Here is an 18,991-nt window from a genome sequence, read left to right on the forward strand (position 1 = left end):
CCGTACGTTGACCATTAAGGGAGGGTATTAAGATAATATCTTATACTTTCTATAATAGTAAACTACTTGTCTGTAGTCCGTCTTCAATCCAGATAGGAATGTTTCCTATCCTGTCTCAAGTTTTGTTTCTAATTCCGTCTTCAGTCTACGTTGCTTCTAAAAGAAACAACGTCCTTGTAATTCTTTATAAGGAACACATTTGTTCCTCTAATTAATGAATCATCTGGAAATCCGTTAATCTACCAACTCTTCTTGAATCTTGTAACAGTATCATGCTTAGTGAAGCGGGAGTTGCCCCCATCGAGGCTCTTGCTATGGTTTGCCTCATTAGCTATCTTAAAAGAATTGAAAAAATGTGTGCTAATAGGTGGCCTAAAGTAGTCTTTGATGATATTTTGTGCAAACGCAAAATAACATAGATGCAACAAAACATCAAGTGGATGAACAAATGGAATATTCTTTTCAATATGTGTCCCACCAACAATAAAGAAACTAAGACCTTTGTTATGAAAAAATTCTATAAGAGTAACTAGGGAAAGGGACTCGAAAGGAAAAAGACTTATTACATCATTGAGTTCAACCCTACATATGATCAGCTCCAAAAGGCATAAATAGAGGCAAGGCTAACATTTCTTGGAGAGCTAAAGCTCTTATTGCTCAGCTCAGAACCAAGTCCCATCAGCTCCGATGTGAGATAGGGCAGTGGAAGAGGCCAAAAGAGCCTTGGGAAGAGAGAGTTTGGACATTTTGCAATTATGGGAAGGTGGAAACCAAACAAAACTTTATTTTAGAATGTGATGCATACAGAGACACTAGGATCAAATTTGCAGATATTATATCTAACAACTCATAGCACGACTTATTCAGCAAGGAGAATGTTGAACAATTGGCTGGACTCATCGACAATTGGCTGGACTCATCGTCAACTTGCACAAAAAAAAAACCGAATTACTAAAGTTGGTTTATTAGTGGGAAGGTCGTCCCATAGGCTATGCCTAGCCTCCTCGACATTAAAAATTGGAAGATCTTGATAATATGATGTCGGAGTACGACAGAATGCAAAATTTCCACTAGATTATGACGACTTCCATTTTGGGTTCTTGTGAATCAGTTACCGTTTATCTTACTCTTCGGAAAAAGGTGTTTCAAAGCAAATTATTTCTTCGGCACTGCTTTTTCAACCAGAATTATTTCATTGGCGCCGCTTTTCTCTTCCCCCCAGCATTAGGAATTGAATTCCATAGAGAGATTTTGCCGATACAATGCCCTATCGGCTAAAAATGATTTTAATTTAAAAAGTAAATGTCAGTTCTCAATGTATCTTTTAGAGTATCAAATGCTTCTAGTTCTTCCCACTGCAACAACCGTAGTTTGCGCATCTTGACATAACTAGAAAAATATACTTCAATTATTCCTAACGCTGCATTTTCACCCTCCAAAGTGTAAGAAGTTCTTAAGAAGCTTCTCAACTTTAGAGTGAAATTTAAGAGTCCAAACAAACAATATAAATAAATGATTCTGGAGTGAAATTTAAGAGTCCAAACAAACAATATAAATATAAATATAAATAAATGATTCTGGAATTGTACATCAGAGAATATAACAAATTCGTTGAACAACCACTGCATCGGGATATTCAGCCTTAAAAGACACTCAAAAACACCCTACTAACATAAAGGAACTGAAAAGTTCATAACTATATAATAAATAAAACGATAAACCATTTTTATTGTTCGAGAATCCAACATTCTGAGCTAAACAAATGTGAAAAAAGAAAAGAAATTCCCCAGGAAAAGAATTAACTAGTTATTTAAAAAGGGGAAGCCATTTCCAAAACTAGTGTAGAAGGCAAGATAATGGCATTCTGAACACATAATAATCCGTTTTATTTGCCATTATTTGTGAGGACAAGATGTCCTTGCATTTAAAAAGGCTGAATTTGAGTCCAATTGTATGATATGTATGAAGAAGGCAAGCTATATTTCGAAGCTAATAAATTGGAAGTCAATAAAACACAAACTAATCAAAGAGTTATAGCATGAGGCTATTTTGCCTTACAAGGTCATCCAAAAGCTAATCCTATTAATAAACAATAAAAGAGAGCTGAATTGAATTCTATACTTGAAAGATTTACATATCCCTATTACAATCAAACAAATCAGCTGCATCTGCATATACAGAACAGTATCCAAGTGCTTTTTGAAAGTGGACCTTACTTCAACAAATTCTTGAATCACTGGTTAAGAAGTTTCGAATCACAAGCAACAATTTTTACCCTGCCAACAGTTTCTTGTACGTCCTCATTTTTAAATGTTGCATTTTGCAAAAGAAAGGTCCATACATTGTCACAAAATCTGTAAGTGTGCAAATGTCCCTGCAATAATACAGGTCCCACTTAGTAAGCTTCTGAAAAGTAGTGCTTCATGAAAAAAGGAACAAGGCAAAAACCATAATAGTTAAACCCCTTTGAGCTATAAAACTTTAAATTCAAGACAGAGATACAACCTTGATGACCAAATGAAAATATGGACCACGAGAAAAAAAATTGCTGTAATTACTAATGAAGACTTTACCAAACAGACCCAAACCTAGACTCAAACTGTGTCATATAAAATTACTAGCATCGCTTAGAATTGAAATTACTCGTTGAATTCCTCTTCTTTCCAGCCAAACATAAAAATAAAATGATCCAGGGTAGCCAACACGTCAAACATTGATTTACTCTATCATAGATAACCGAGTGTATAATTCACTGACAATACATCTTAAACCTCAACATAAAAAGTACACTTCTGCAGCCCAGGAGACATATCAAGGCATTGCACTGCCACTGACAGCAGGAAAGTTCACGTGAACACTTGACTTTCCATGAAACAGCATTTGAAACTGTGTATAGAGTCTAGACCCCATTGGAAATCCGCCACATAGAAAGACTTACAGAGGCAACACAGCAAACTACATCCAATTTTTGCATATCCTTCAATAATATGGTCAAACTATCTAAACTATTTCCACATATTATGGTCATTAAAGATATATTCAAGGAACCAACTAGGATGTTCAAATGAATAGAAAGGTTGAATTTATGATAGTACAAAAAACAACAGTACGCTAGAAACATGATTTATCTCAAAGCCCGTACCTGCATCCTCCCATCCTTGAAAATTCATGGAACATAGTTTATAAGAAACATATTTGATGTCCATCACACATTTAAGCAGTAAAGTTTTTAAAACAATGAATCAAAAGATAACATTATATGTTCAGGTCAAATGCGAGGGCTGGATATGAATTTGGCTACTTCTTAAATTTACTTTCTTCTTTGTTTTTAATCATGGCAATGAAGAAAAAGATTGCTATCAAAACTTGTTCAACTCAACAGCTCAGACTGCTTCGACTTTCTAGGCATCTTTCCTAAATCTTGTCTACGCACGTTACTCTGACTTTGTTTTGCCTTATCCCAGGATATAGCAAAGCGCATTGATAAACTCACGAATATCTACACAGAAAATTCACAGATCTTGGAAGAAATTACAAATTTTACTTGCAATTCGTGGTTAAACAAAAATGGACTTCAAGAAAAGAAAAATAAATTATTTTTCCCTTTTCGGAGCGAGGGGACCCCAGCCATCCCTAGGGCATTCAGGGAACACCCTAGCACCCTGGAAATCCTGGGATGGAAGTGAACCAACTCAACTTCCCCAGCAGGGGCAACATCCCCTGCTTCAGAAAGGATGCCTTGGAGATGTCCCCCTACAGGCAGTTGTTGGTAACTGTTTCACAATCATCCCCACATTCCAGGGACATCTCAATCCCTTAAATACTAGTTTTTTAGGAGAAACGGATCCCCATAAAATGATCTACAATTCCATCTACAACTCAATTTGGGAGCCATTCAGATAGTTTTGTTTCCCTAGCTGACCACTTTCTATTAAAATTTTAGAGCCCCCATAGATTATTTTCTACCAAACAAAAGTCTCATGGAGTTTGTAGTGGATAAGGGGGCTCCTGTTTTCACAATTGAAACATCCTCTATGCTGGATCATTGGTGTTTATCTTGAAATTCTTTCATCAGAACTCCAACCTTGATTCTGAATCATATACAAGGGACACATTCAGCTAGTTTAGTTTCCCTAGCTGACCAGTGTTATTAAAGTTTTAGAGCCCCCTCAATTTTAGCATTGTTAAGCAGTGAGCCAATGTCAGCCATGTTATTGTCCAGCGAACAAAGGTCTCATGTAATTTATAGTAAGGGGGCTCCTATTTTCATGATTCAAACATCCTCCATGCTGGAAATTTATCTTAAAATGTTTGAATCAGGACTTTCATCCTAGTCTTTGGATCCATATATCATGACTTCTCTTTCCTCCCACAGCCTTCTTTATTTGTATGCTTGCAAACTTGCAAGCATTGGACGAGGTGAGAAAACAAGAAGAAAATGAGAGAGTCAGTCTAAAATCTAAACACAAAATTGCCAGTTGCGCAGTAGATTATGTGATTACGATACCTGAGTCTGTGGCAGCTGCCCTAAAGAGACTTATGTTACAATGACATAGGGATGAGGCTGAACCCAATAGCAAACCAAATCTTATATGGGAAGATAAATCAACAGCTGAAAAAACTCTAACCAAAACAAAAGCAACTACAATTAAGGATTTTCATTTAGGTTGCATGTGTGCTGCACTCATCAGGAGCAAGGAAATCAACTTAGGATACATGCAAGTTCAACCAAATCACAATGTACCAAGGAATGCGAAGAAGAAATGTTATAGACGGATTATAACCCGAGACACCTAGTTAATGAATGATGATTGATTATATCTATATTAACCTCCTTTTTTATGATTGATAAAATATTTTCTTTCCTGAATAGATCCTGCATTGGACACCTATAAGAACCTTTATTAATTATTCAATATGGAATATCTAAACATTATTTTGAATTTTTGACAATTTGGAATTTTGAATGATGACTATAAATGGAAATACACTCATTTATCAGCCTACTCTTTAACTAATTGGAAATTAATCAAGATATTATTGAAGGAATTATAACATTTGAGGTTTATGCAGAACCAGTACTGATGCATATACCTCTTTCAGATGCATAAGGGATTATTACCTCCAATTTGTTCTTATTCACATAAACATATTCTACACTTACCTTGTAAACCCTGCAGGCATTATTTGCACAGCTCATTCCAGACTAATGTCCCTATTGAGCTTAAAAATTAAGTTTCCCTCCAAAGACATGGCTTGCAGCACTTGATCACTTGTGCCCTTTCTATCAATTTAACCTTCAATTCAATTCTAAGTACTGTCTAACCAATAATTTCCTCCATTCCTAAGGCATGTGGGATCAATCCCTCTAGTGTTTTCGAAAACTCGACTGTTATTGCATGCTCAACCAACAGGTGGCATTTTCCTAAAACTCCACATGATTCTTTACACATTTTAAATTACAAACCACTAATAATTCCTCAACCAGCAATGTGTGACTAAGTCTCTTGCTAGTTTTTTTGTCTAAGCGTGCGCACACACTTGACCATGCACCACTGGTATTCATTCTACCTCTAATCTAAGCATTGATATGGCTAATATCATCTGTTAATTCTTACACTTCCAGAACTATATTAGAGCCTTCTTGTAGTGCCTCATCCAAATGGATGTGACTTTAATATTCATGCTTGTTGTGTGGTCATGATGGACCCATGAGTGGTTTACACCTTTGGGGTGATTTGATTTATGTTGTTGCACAAGCATTATATCTAGCTGTAAGAACCATGATGCTTTGGCTGGTTATATACCTGAGTTGATATGCCTTGCTTTGGTTATGAATGTGTACTGCTGCTCCTATGTGATTAGTTGAGCTGATCTTGTGATGCAGTGATTATTCCCCTGTTGTGCTTTTAGGTGACATTATGACATGCACTCAGTTTAGATAGTTGTGTGCTCATTCCGAGACCACTGCTCTGATTATGCTTGGTATCTGCATTAGGATGTCTAGGATGTATTTGATGGTTTCACTGAAGTATGTGTTAGTGGTTACCTAGTTTTAGATGGTATCACGATGTTATTCCGTGAGTACTCTTGTGATGTGATCAGTAATTGCACTGTGTAATGCATTTGATTATTGCACTCGACTCTAGTTCCTGCAGTAGTGTTGACTTATATGTTAATAGTGTGTAGTTAATAGTATTTTGATCATATCTATATGATGATGCTTTATGATGTTATCTGGTGCATTCTGCATTTGAGATTATAGATGGTATATCAGAACGATTTTATAGAATCTATGATATAGTGCCATAGATGCGATCGGGTATTTCATTTACTTCCATGGATATATGCTTAGAATAATCCGGAAATGGCTTATTTTGTGATCAGATTTGGATTATGGATTATGCATCTGAAGAATGCTTATTGGACTCGTGATTACTGTGCCTTTATGTCATGGATATTTGTCTTTTACTTTCAGTTGGTATATACTCAGATAGCCTTAAAATGATTATCTACATGTTTTAATGTAAAGCATTTTTATATTGATGTTCACTCTTGTTGTGTAGTCATGATGGACCCGCGAGTGGTCTACACCTTTGGGGTGATTTGATTTATGTTGTTGCACCAGCATTATATCTAGCTTTGAGAACCATGATGCTTTGGCTGGTTATCTACCTGAATTGATATGCCTTGCTTCGATTATATAAGTGTACTGCTGCCCCTATGTGATTAGTTGAGCTGATCTTGTGATGTGATGATTATTCTTGTGTTGTGCTTTTAGGTGTCATTATGAGGTGCACTCAGTTTAGATAGTCTTGTGCTCATTCCAAAACCACTGCTCAAATTATGCTTGGCGTCTGCCTTAGGAAGTCTAGGATGTGTTTGATAGTTTCACTGGAGTATGTGTTAGTGGTCACCTTGTTTTGGATGGTATCATGATGTTATTCCGTGAGTACCCTTGTGAAGTGATCAATGATTGCACGGTGTGATGCATTTGATTATTGCGCTTAAATTCTAGTTCCTGCAGTGGTGTTGACTTATATGTTAGAGTATGTTGTTAATAGCATTTTAATCATATCTATATGATGATGCTTTATAATGTTATCCTGTGCATTCTGCATTGAGATCATAAATGGTATATTAGGACGATTTTATGGAATCTATGATATTGTGCCATAGTTGTGGTCATGTATTTCACTTCCATGGGCATATGCTTGGAATAATCCAGAAATAGTTAAATTTGTAATCAGGTTTGGATTATGGATTATGCATCTGAAGGGTATTGGACTCGTGATTATTGTGCCTTTATGTTGTGGATATTTGTCTTCTACTTTTAGTTGATATATACTCAGATAGGCTTACAATGATTATCAAAATGTTTTAATTTAAAACAGTGTTATAGGTTTATATGTTGTGCATCAATGTACTACACCAGTGTTATATGCATTTTGTTCATTGGTGTTGGCACAAAGTAAGATGAAGTCGTAGCCGCTTGCAAGATCTACACGGTGTCCTATTCTTCATAATGACGATCTATTGTTTATGTGCTTTGGCTATCTATATATTGAGCATTTCCACTTGATGTTAGATTGTTCACTGAACAAGTACCAATTACATTCATCTTGAGTTGCAAGAATTAAGTGTGTACCTATATCCCCAACATTGGTATCAGAAGAAAGTGACCATGGCCTTTCATTTTGAGCCAATGTCGTCCATGTATGGACAGGGTATCCGTAACATTGTGATTATGAGTATTCCCCAATACATGTTGGTGAATCTGGACTTCATGATGCATTACCTGATAAGACTTGTAAGCATGTTTGTGCATTTAGAGCTCTGCAATTGTAAGGTTGTAATCTTAAATGTTGATTTAATTGTATTTTGAAAATTTTTTATTTAATTTACTTTACGAGCTAATTTGTCGTAGTTGGATTCCATATACCTCAAATCAATCTATCTGGTTGGTGTAAAGGGGCCAATAGATTATTAGGTGGGTTAATAATCTATTTTATAAGTCACATTTCAAAAAGTGTGTTCTTACACTCACTTCTTATTTTGACATTTTGAGAATTTGGAATTTGGCTCTCAAACACTTTTGAAGGATTTTTAGATTTATTTTTTGTCGGGTGAGATTGGTTGGTTGGATTTTCACGAGCAGCTCGTTGAAATTAGGGTAAAATTCCTCATCTTGCCGACATTTTCATCCCATTCAATGCTCCCATTTATTTTCTTTCCTCATTCCAACTTTTGAGCATTTGGCTTGAGGTAGGGCTTTTGAGATTTAATTATTTACTTTGTCATTTCAATTTTTCCTTATTGCTACAAGATCGTGGGGTTAAGAACTAGTGTTCCCTTACAATTTCATGTGTTTCCATTATCCAATTGAACGAGAATGAGTAATTGTTTCTTTTCATGATTTGAGAAATGAAATTTTCTTCTAGCTGTCATTTTTTTTTTTGTGCCCAGAACTTGAATTTTATTTGATTTTTTGGAGTTTGAGAATGAATTGCAAGTGGGTATTTAATTTTGTTGAATTCCGCGATGGTTGAATTTTGTGTGTTTCTGTGTAGCATCATTTTGTGTCACCCATTTGTGATGGGAATCTGTGGACAACTTTTAGGTATTGGAAATGGATTGTCCCCCATGTTTCCAATCATCCTATGGTTCTTTGTGACTTTCCAATTCATAGGCGAATCCATACTCCCAAAAAATGCCTAGTTGAGTGTATTTGTGCTTTCTCATAAGTGGTTGTTCTGTTGGAAAATTTAGCCTCTTTCATGGTTTTGTGTAGCATTGAGAAGTATGGTGATGGTTGGGCTTACCCCCCGACCATGGGAGTTTGCTTTGACGGGACCTTTCGAGACTCGTACTCTTGGATTGAGGCCAATTGAGTTCCCTTGAGCATTGGGATTGGTTTACGATTTGCATTGCCTTGTAGCACTCACTGTGTAACGCAAAGGATATGTAGGGCAATGGGGTGGAGTGGCTTCTAACAGTATCCTGGCCCAAAAGTGATCAACAAGATAAGGTGAAGAGGTTTTAATAAGTGATAACCAGATTAATATATGCAATAGTAAAATTTTATGCAAAATAAGTGAATTTGACCACTTGGCCTGCCAAGGGAGTTGGAACAAAGGTTCTGGTGTTTGGCCTCCTGCAAGAGTTGGAACAAAGTTTGTGGTGTTTGGTCTCCTACGGTAGTTGGAACGAAAACACGATATATGGCCTCTCAAGGGATTTGGAACGACGATACATTCTAAGCCTGGTCTCTCAAGGGAGTTAGAACGAAGACTTAATGCTACTTGAGCTACTACTACTATAATGACACTCTACTAGAGTCCCTACATAGTAGCCTATAAAAGGTTTGAGTAGTGACCTAAACTATTTGGTGTTCTTCATTGTATTTGGAGAATGGATCTCATGTTCAGTGTTCTCCATGTATGAATTGCATTTTGTACTTGTGTACTATTTTGGACCTTGTGATGTCCTTAAGTCATGCATCGATTGGCATGTGCAAAGCGTCTTGTGTGTCTTTTATGATTGTGGTCAGATTCCTAGCTCCATGAGCACGGCAGGTGTGTACTATTTTGGACCTTGTGATGTCCTTGAGTCATGCATTGATTGATGTGTGCAAAGCATCTTGTGTGTGTCTTTTGTGATTGTGGTCAGATTACTATCTCCATGAGCACAACAGGGTTGGCACGCGATTCCACATGGATAGGAGGCATTGCTAACCTATAACAAGATTGGCGGACAAAGATGACATCCTTCCAGCTTTAGGATTTAGAGCTTGCATGCTCACTCTCTTCTATTTGCACTTGATGATACATATATGTACTTGATGTACCTTATTCTTATTGTGATGATTTAGATTCATAGATTTATATTGTTTGTGTTTATGATGCAATCGAGTGCTTACCTCCTCAATGTGCATGTTTATGGTACTCCCCGAGGTAGAGTTAGAGATTTTGTATGTTTCCTTTATTATTGTTGTCTAGCGTATTCTCATACTACAAAAGAATTTTGTCATACATAGGCACTTTGACATATGGCAAGGGTAGTTTGTCCTACGAGCAAGTATTTGCTCGTACGACCCTCTATCTGTTGTCTCATGCAAGGTCTAGTATTTTGTCATCCTAAGGCTGATTCTAGCTTGTACAACAATCTAAAGTTAATTATTATTTCATAAACAGTGGGCACTTTCACCCTTGTTCGAAAAGTTTAAATTGCTGATCCCGATACCCCTTTTTAGAGACATAGCCTCACAAATCAAAGGAGATCAGATTATTAGCATTGTTGTAGCAATTGTAAGTAGTATTCATGATTAGACTTGCAGTTAAAATGGTAAATGTACTTATATGGTTAACCATGGTAGGAATTGTACTTTGGGTTTAAAATGAGCATCATGATTGGACAAGTTAGTGAAGTATCTCCCATAGACAAATTCCTGCATGTAATTCACTTCTTATGTAATGAACTCGTAGACGTGTGTATCTCGTCCCGTACACATGGTTAGTGACTTGGTTATCTTTGTGGGTGTTGAGAAGACCTCTACTTGGGTATGTGGGTATATAGCAATGACATGTTCCCCATACTTGTATTATTAAATGATTGTAGTTGCACTTGGTTACTTGATGTGTTGTTAGTAACTTAACTTTAACCTCAGTTACCGGATTCGTCCATATACCCACGGTTCCGAATTCGGGTCCGATTCGGATCCGGATCCGCGAGAATCCGGGCAAGATCTGTAATCCTGCCTATGGATCCGTAAGGTGCCTGTGGATCCGGACAGGATCCATAATCCTGCCTGTGGATCCGTAAGGATCCGCAGGGCACGAATCCTTACGGATCCACAAGCAGGATTACGGATCCACAGGCAGGATGGATCCTCACGGATCCACAAGCACCTTACGGATCCACAGGCAGGATTACGGATCCTGCCCAGATCCCCGAGGATCCACGCGCGGATCCGCGAAAATCCACGGCAAGGCCCAAACAAAGAAGCAAAAAAGTAGGCCCAACTTCATTTTTTTTTTTAAAAAATTTCCTAAAGGCCCTAAACCCTAAAAATGACCCTCTAAATCACAATGCAAGTTCAATAACTCTCTATTTTGCTCTCTCATACTTGCTAGTTTGAAGTAAAGTGCTTGGATTCGAAGGAGATCGATTGTGGAGCTTCAAATACCTTGCAAGAAGTGTTTAAGGTATGCATTTCAACCATATTCTTGAGTTCTTTCATAGATTATTGATTTATTTTTAGTTTTCCAAATTTTCAAATTTTTGTGTATGTGTGAAACATGGTTTTCTTTCATTTTTTTTTCTAGATTGCAAGAATAGAACAATGAGTAGTCAAGGCTTAGTGGGTGGGGGTGGGGCTGCATCACCAAGCTTCAAAATTGATAAGGGGTCTCCTTTATGGAGACACACAACAAGAATCGCACAATGTCCTAGGGGTGGGGCATACATATGGAAATGTAATTATTGCAACATACAACATAGAAGCTCCTATTCCCAAGTGAAACTACATTTTTTGGACCCTACGGGGGAAGGAATTCACATGTGTCAGGGTAGTGATAAGAAGGGATACTAACTGCACAAATAGTAGCGTTAGCAAAAGAGCAAGATGATGCTGATAGAGCAGTTGCAAAAGAAAAATGTGGTGCTTCCAAAAAAACAAATGCACCAACACCATCATCCGATCAAACAAACACAAGAACACATCCTTTTTTGCCTATGCCAACTACAAATGATGAAGATGAAGACCCATCTCCACTCACCCGCAAGAGAGGCCCACTTGATAGGGCATTCCAAAATGAAAAGAGAGACATTGCTAATCACAAAATTGGACATTGTTTAATTGTAAATGGTGTTTCATTTAATTTTGCTAGATCCTTATTTTAGGGAGATGGTGGAAGCAATAAATGATGCACCCCGTGGTTACAAACCGCCTGGTTATGAGAAGTTGTGCACTACCATATTACATGATGACAAGAAAAATGTAGACGCTCAACTTCAACCAATAAGAGATTTTTGGGTTCAATTGGGTGTGTCTATTATTTCGAATGAGTGGAAAGACTGTAGAAACCGTCCATTGATCAATGTTATTTTTGTATGCCCTAAGGGGGCAATGTTCTTGAAGGCAGTTGATTGTGAAGGGCAAGTGAAGGATGCAGAATTTATTTCACGCATTCTCATTGATGCCATAGAGTCAGTGGGTCCTAATAATGTTGTCCAAGTGGTCACGGACAATGCAAAAGTTTGCAGAGCTGCAGGGATAATTGTAGAGTCTAGATATGATCATATCTTTTGGACACCATGCACCATCCACTCTCTCAATTTAGTGATGAAAGCAATTGGCACCAAAATAGATTGGGTGAAAAGGATATATGAGGAAGCTGAAGAGATTCAAATGTTTGTGACAAATCACCACATGTCACAAGCAATTTTTAGGAGTTTCTCTGACTTGGAGTTATTGAAGGTAAATTTGTATATTTAATATATAATTGAATATTATTGGATTCCACAATTATTAATTTTTGTTGTTTACATTAACATGTTTTAATTTTTAAATGTATTACTAACTTGAGTTTAACATGTCCTTAGGTTGCTGAGACCCGCTTTGCCTCTCACACAATCTTCTTGAGACGAGTTGTGAAGGTAAAAGAAGCATTGAAGCATATGGTCATTAGCCCCCAATGGGGCATTTGGAAGAATTCCAATACAACAAGGGCCTTAAATGTGAGAAGAATGATACTAGATGAGGATTGGTGGGGTCTTGTGAGTTATGTGTTGGAAATCACCGATCCAATAATGGCAATGCTTCGCTTCGCAGATAGTGATGAGCCATGCCTTGGGGATATTTATGATTCCATGGATAGTATGCTGGAAAAAATTAAAATGGTAAGTTTTACGCTCTTTTACAACAATTTTTTATTTGAGAGATATCTAAATTCTAAAGTTTATAATGACATATTCACTAATTATAATTATTATTCATATTTCATATAATAGGTCATACAGAGGAGGGAGAATGATCCTGAGGACACCCTTTACAAGAAGGTGAAAAAATTTGTTCATCATCGATGGAACAAGATGACCACACCTTTGCACCTCCTTGCATATGCTATATCCCCGAGGTACTGTTGTTCTTATCAAATGTTTGTGCTTATTTTATCCAATGTTTGTGCTACTGATATTTGATAGTGTTCAATTGTCTTTTGTTATCCCCAGGTACTATAGTGCAGATGTACTTCGCCTTCCAGGTAGAGTGCCACCATTTAGAGATGCAGAGGTTGCAGATGGGTATAAGAGGGCACTAGCTAAGATATTCCAAGATCCAGAGATTGGGGCAATTGTGAGGAGTGAATTTGTTGCTTTCAACTCAGGTGAGGATTTCCACCCTATTGCCATAGCAGACCAAAGCAGGATGGGTGCCATCAAATGGTGGTACCTTCTTGGGCAAGCCTTCACGTACCTCCAACCTCTTGCCATAAAGGTCCTATCCCAAGTAAGTTTGTAAAATTAAGCTTACAGTTAACATTCTCAATTCCTTGAATTTATTATTTAATTTATTTATCTTGATTGTTGTATTGATAATTTTTAATTTCTCTTTAGGTTGCCAGCTCTTCTGTAGCTGAGCGGAATTGGAGTACTTACTCCTTTATCCACTCAGTCAAACACAACCAGTTGGCTCCAAAAAAATCGGAAGACCTTGTGTTCATTCACAACAATTTGCGCTTGTTGTCAGGGAAGGATCCTAAGTACAAGAAGGGGCCCGAAAAGCTTTGGGACGTAGCACCCGAGACTCCTGATTTAGATATGACCATCCAAGATCTTGCTAGATCCACTTTGATTGATGTGGATGATAAGGAGGAGGATTATGAGTTAACAATCCCCTCTACTACTAGTGGTTTGGGTTCCTCTATTGATACAGATGCAGCACTTGTAGCTCATCAATACCCCTCTGATGCGGATTTTCTTGAAAATCCATTTGATGATTAAATCAAAAACTTTAGTCTTGACTCTTGACTCTTTTATGAGTAAATCATGTTACAAACTTTAAGTTTAATGATCTATATTTTGAATGTTACAAACTTCCACTTTCAGTAATTCAATGTGAATGTGTTGATTTTCTTTATAATCGTGAAAATAGATTAATTATCAATGTCATTGATCAAGTATACTAGATTCATAGATGCATACTAGAATCATAGATTCATACTATGAAATGATTTAGTTTTAGAATTATGTATATTTCTCTTATTTTTTAGTATATATATATATGCACAAATCCTCCACGAATCATAATTGGGGAAAAAAAAATCCCGAATCCACGGATCTGATTCACGTGCCCGAATCGGATTCGTGTCACAAATCGGCAACTAAGACTTTAACAAAATAATTATTGTGATGTGAATATCAGGATTTAACTGTGTGATTTTTGAGTCAAACTCGATGACCCATGTTTCATGAGTAGTGATTCAACATGAATCCATCTCTCATGAGAATAAATGGAACACTTAGCACTCATTGGATCTAGGTGATGCTCACAGGGGTGAAGCACCGGGACTTCCCGGGAGGTCACCCATCCCAGTAGTGCTAAGTGTTCCATTTATTCTCATGAGAGATGGATTCATGTTGAATCACTACTCATGAAACATGGGTCATCGAGTTTGACTCAAAAATCACACAGTTAAATCCTGATATTCACATCACAATTTGACTAGCTGTGGAAATCATCTCCTACTTATCAAAATAATTATTATTAGCTTAATCTTTGTGTCCAAGGATACCTGGGTGGGGCATTACACTTGTCATGCAGTAGCATGCTCAGCCCACTGAGTGGATTCACAATAGTGATATGGCATAGCTTAAAGTCTTGTCTAAGTTATTTGATAGCCTCTGCCAGCACAATTATGGATAGACACAATCAGAGGAGGAAGGCCACTGCCATCTCCATGGAACAACTGTATGACCCCAAGGACTCACAAAGTGAAACTTTTACAATAACATCCTGTAGTCACATTGAATCCTCAAATAGAGTTGAAAATGGTGATTCAACACATGTATAAAACTAGAATGGAAATGTATTTGTTTGCAACAGCATAACGATGATGATTTCTTTGATGATATTTGATAACAAATGATGGATTATTGATGTGGACATTTTTTTTATTCTGAAACATTGGTATGGTGGTGTATTTTGAGACTTTGTTATGTCATTCAAACTAAATTCTTAATATATGTGGTGGTTTATTTTGTAAAGTTGCTTTAATATTAGCATAATGGTGTATGAACTTATTTGTTGCAGCATATTTTTACGTATATTTTATAAAAAAATTAAAAATCTTGTACAAATGAACCCGAACCCAATCCAAACAATCATGAACCCGCATCCGTACCAAAATCCGAAACAGCAACTTAGCTATTTTATAATCAATCTGTAATGTCCCCTCTTTAGTTCGACATGGCATTGATCATGGATTTGCCTATTCCAGACTCTCGTAGGCAAATGGTGTGGAAAGAGAGTCAATTCTGCGGATCAGATAGTCATATCTTGCTCTTGAAGAAGTGTTAAGAGGTTATATTTTATCATTATGTGATATTGGGGCCCACATGTTATAATTTTAATTTGAGTTGCACTTTTTATTTTATAAAATTACTTTATTATAAAAAAGTGCATTATAATGAGAAATTATAAAGGATGTTTTTAGAAGTTCTAGCAACTTCTTAGAAAAGTGAATAAATAGAGGGCTGGGCCTCTCATTTGGACATGCTTGGATTGGAAAACTCTTCTACTTCTTCATTGTGAAGACATTTGTGGACTTTGGATCTGCAAATTATTCGATCTTTGGGAACGAATCACTCCCTTGGATTGGCGACTTTGAGGGTGTGAAATATCACCTGAATTGTTGCATAATTGGAGTTGGTATTCAGCCATCTCATTGGAGCTTATTGAGAATTCGTTGTTAGGGTTTGTTTTTGGTTGGAATAAGGATTTCAGATTTGCCCTATCATTGGAGAAGCATTTGACAAGAGTTGGAAGACAGAATAAGTGCATTTTCAGAATTGGCAAAGCAGGGTTCGGAACCACATAATTGCTCATATCTCCTCAACCCCTTGGAGTTATTTTTTATGGTTTTACAGGGTTACTACCTAACCCTAGGCGCCCATTTTCCTTGCATTTGGGGGTCCCAAAACCCTAATATTATTTTATTTCAGCAGCCGTACAGGTACGGCCTGGTACGGCCCTGCTAGTTTGGGCAGCAGCAGCAGCAAATTAAGGACAGTTTGGGGGTGCGGTTGGAGGTCTTCATCAACGATCTGCAGCAAAACGTGGTGTTCTTCCATAGTTCTTCAAACCAAGTTCTTGCTTTCTGAAATATATGTCAATTTTTGGGTAAATTTGCTGTCATACAGTCATTGTAATAATCAGTCCAGAATTGGTAATGAAATAATTTCAGAATTTATTGCATTGTAATTGAAATATAGTTCAATGGCTTTATATATATTGTAATTCTGTGATTATATTCTGAAAGTATCAAATCTGAAATTACCATATTCTGAATATTGTTACTGTTACACGCCAAGTGTTTGACAAAATTCCTAAGTTCAGTTTGAGGGTTTCTGTGGCCTTTATAGAGAGGGCCATTACAGTGGTATCAGAGCTATAAGTCCTGCCATCCTGTGGAGGTCTTATAGGGAATTTGGAACAGCTGGATAGGAGGGAAAGTGTTTGACGAAATGTCAAAACACTAAAATCAGAGCATGCGACAAAGGCCTTATAATTTCCGCAATACCAAAGCAAGACAAGATAGGATTTCAGACCTGCAGAGCGAACAGTCTAGCTCATCTATCCAGGTGGACATAGAATCCAGTCATACAGACATAGGGGAGGTATTTTTTGATCAAGACTACGACTACAATATGGATAGAGGCGGGAATGCCGGTCCAGATCCGCAAGAGGAAAGATTTTTACAGTTATTAGACACCCTGGCACAGGGACAGCGATTAGCCGAACAAAGAGCACAAGAACAGAATCAGAGAATGGAGCTTATGATGCAGATGATGGCTCGACAAATGGGGTTGAACGCTAACATAGGTGGAGGAAATAATCAGAATGGTCACAATCAAAATGGGAATAATCAGGATGAGAGACATAATGAAGGCGAACAAATTGGGAACAATTTCGGTCATGCCCCCCAGCAAGCTCGGACAGTAAGTTCGAGGCCTATGATTCCTACGTTCCTTCCTAGAGCTCCAGAGCAGCCGGTACCAGAACCCCAGATCACTGACATACAGGATCAGCTGAGAAGAGATTGGGAAGCAGGAGGACCAGATTTTACAGCTGCAATCACCTTTAGAGAGTATATGGATGTGCGGATGAAGCATATGCCCCGTGGACAAGACAAGACTCAGAACTATGAGCTACGAAAGAAAGTAGGAAAACTACAGTTACCATATTACGATGGCTCGGGGAAGTCTACAGCAAGAGCTTGGGTTCAAAAGCTTGACACATACTTTCAATTGAACCCTATGTCTGAGGAAGAAGCTATTAAGTATGCAACAATTCACCTGGATGGGTTAGCACACGAATGGTGGCATCATGGTATGATCACTATGGGTCATGCACACATTACCTCATATGTGGAGTTTACGGAGAGACTGATTGAACGTTTTGATAAGAAAGATCCAGAACTCCATTTCAAGGAATTAGCCCAGCTTAAACAGTGGGGATCATTGGAAACATACATTTCAGAGTTTCAGAAACTTGCAGTGTTAGTAACAGATGTATCTGAACGAAGGCTATTGGTTTTATTTATGGATGGATTAGTTGATCCGTTGAGAGGGTGGATTAAAGCTCTCACCCTCCCACTTTGCAGGAGGCCATTAAGAAAGCTCGTGACATGGATTCCTCTTCAGCTTCTAAAAATAAATTTCAGGCAAGGAGTTTCCCTTCAGGAAAAGATAAGGACAGGAAACCCTTTCATAGAGAGGCACAGCTACCTAAGGAAGAAAGTAAGAGGCTGGACAAGGAGACACTTAATGACTTGCGTAGGAAGAAGCTATGCTTCTATTGCAAAGGCCCGTATGAGTACGGCCATGACTGTCCTATGAGGCCAAAAGGGAAGGCCAACCGGGCAATGTGGGCTTATTACAAAGGCTCAGATTCAGATGGTTCAGAACATCATGATGAGGATCCTGATGAAGCAGAGGGAGAGCAGGAGATAGACAGTGCAGGGCAAAAGCAGGAAACTGAGCTACATTTACAGGAAGCACGACTGTCTAGTATCCAGAGAGAGGGATCTTTCAGACTTCGAGGGGTCTTGGCTGGGCAGAAGGTTATTACATTGTTGGACACAGGTGCCACGCATAATTTCATTGATGCACGATTCGTAGAGAAGCGTGGACTCATTACTGAGGAATTCGAGGGACTAAGAGTCAAGGTAGCTGATGGATACACTCTTCGTTGTGACAGGATGGTACGAGACTTACCTTTGCGCTTGAACAACTATGAGTTTAAGGCGGACTATCATGTGGTCAACATGGGTGACATGGACATAGTACTTGGAATGCAGTGGCTACATTCATTGAAGGTGGTTACCCTAAGATTAGAGGATATGGAGATACAATTCGAAATGAATGGTAGGACTCATGTGCTAAAGGCTATCCGTAATGGAGACATCAGGACTATCTCATTTAGGCGGCTGGAGAGATTAACTAGGCATAATGATATAGAGTGGGCAGCAATTTGTACTTTGATACCTACACAGGAGGAGCAACATAAGGCGGAATATCATCCTGATATTCAGAAGTTGAGGATTAAGTACGAAAAGGTATTCAGTGAGATTCCACCAGGCAGGCCACCGGACAGAGGCATTGAGCATATTATTGAGCTGGAGGAAGGTGCTAAACCTATCATGGTCACACCATATCGACATCCAAAGCGACTCAAGGATGAGATCGAAAGGACCATTGAGGAGTTGCTAGC

The 18,991-nt window shown here is 37.9% G+C and overlaps 1 protein-coding gene across 2 annotated transcripts in view; it reads right to left on the minus strand.

Annotated features, from left to right (window-relative positions):
• Positions 1 to 1,862: 1,862 nt before the first annotated feature.
• LOC149567474 (transcription initiation factor IIA gamma chain / TFIIA-gamma (TFIIA-S)) overlaps positions 1,863 to 18,991 on the minus strand; it is a 55,866-nt gene continuing 38,737 nt past the window's right edge. For both annotated transcript variants that reach the window (XM_089820665.1, XM_089820663.1), the window contains exon 4: positions 1,863 to 2,374. In XM_089820665.1, coding sequence (XP_089676791.1) covers positions 2,234 to 2,374 — 141 coding nt within the window. In that variant the 3' untranslated portion in view covers positions 1,863 to 2,233. The remainder of the gene's footprint in view (positions 2,375 to 18,991) is intronic.

Source organism: Cupressus sempervirens, chromosome 3 (genome assembly GCF_028749045.1).
Source record: "Cupressus sempervirens isolate cs-2001-9-10 chromosome 3, ASM2874904v1, whole genome shotgun sequence".
Lineage (NCBI taxonomy): Eukaryota > Viridiplantae > Streptophyta > Pinopsida > Cupressales > Cupressaceae > Cupressus > Cupressus sempervirens.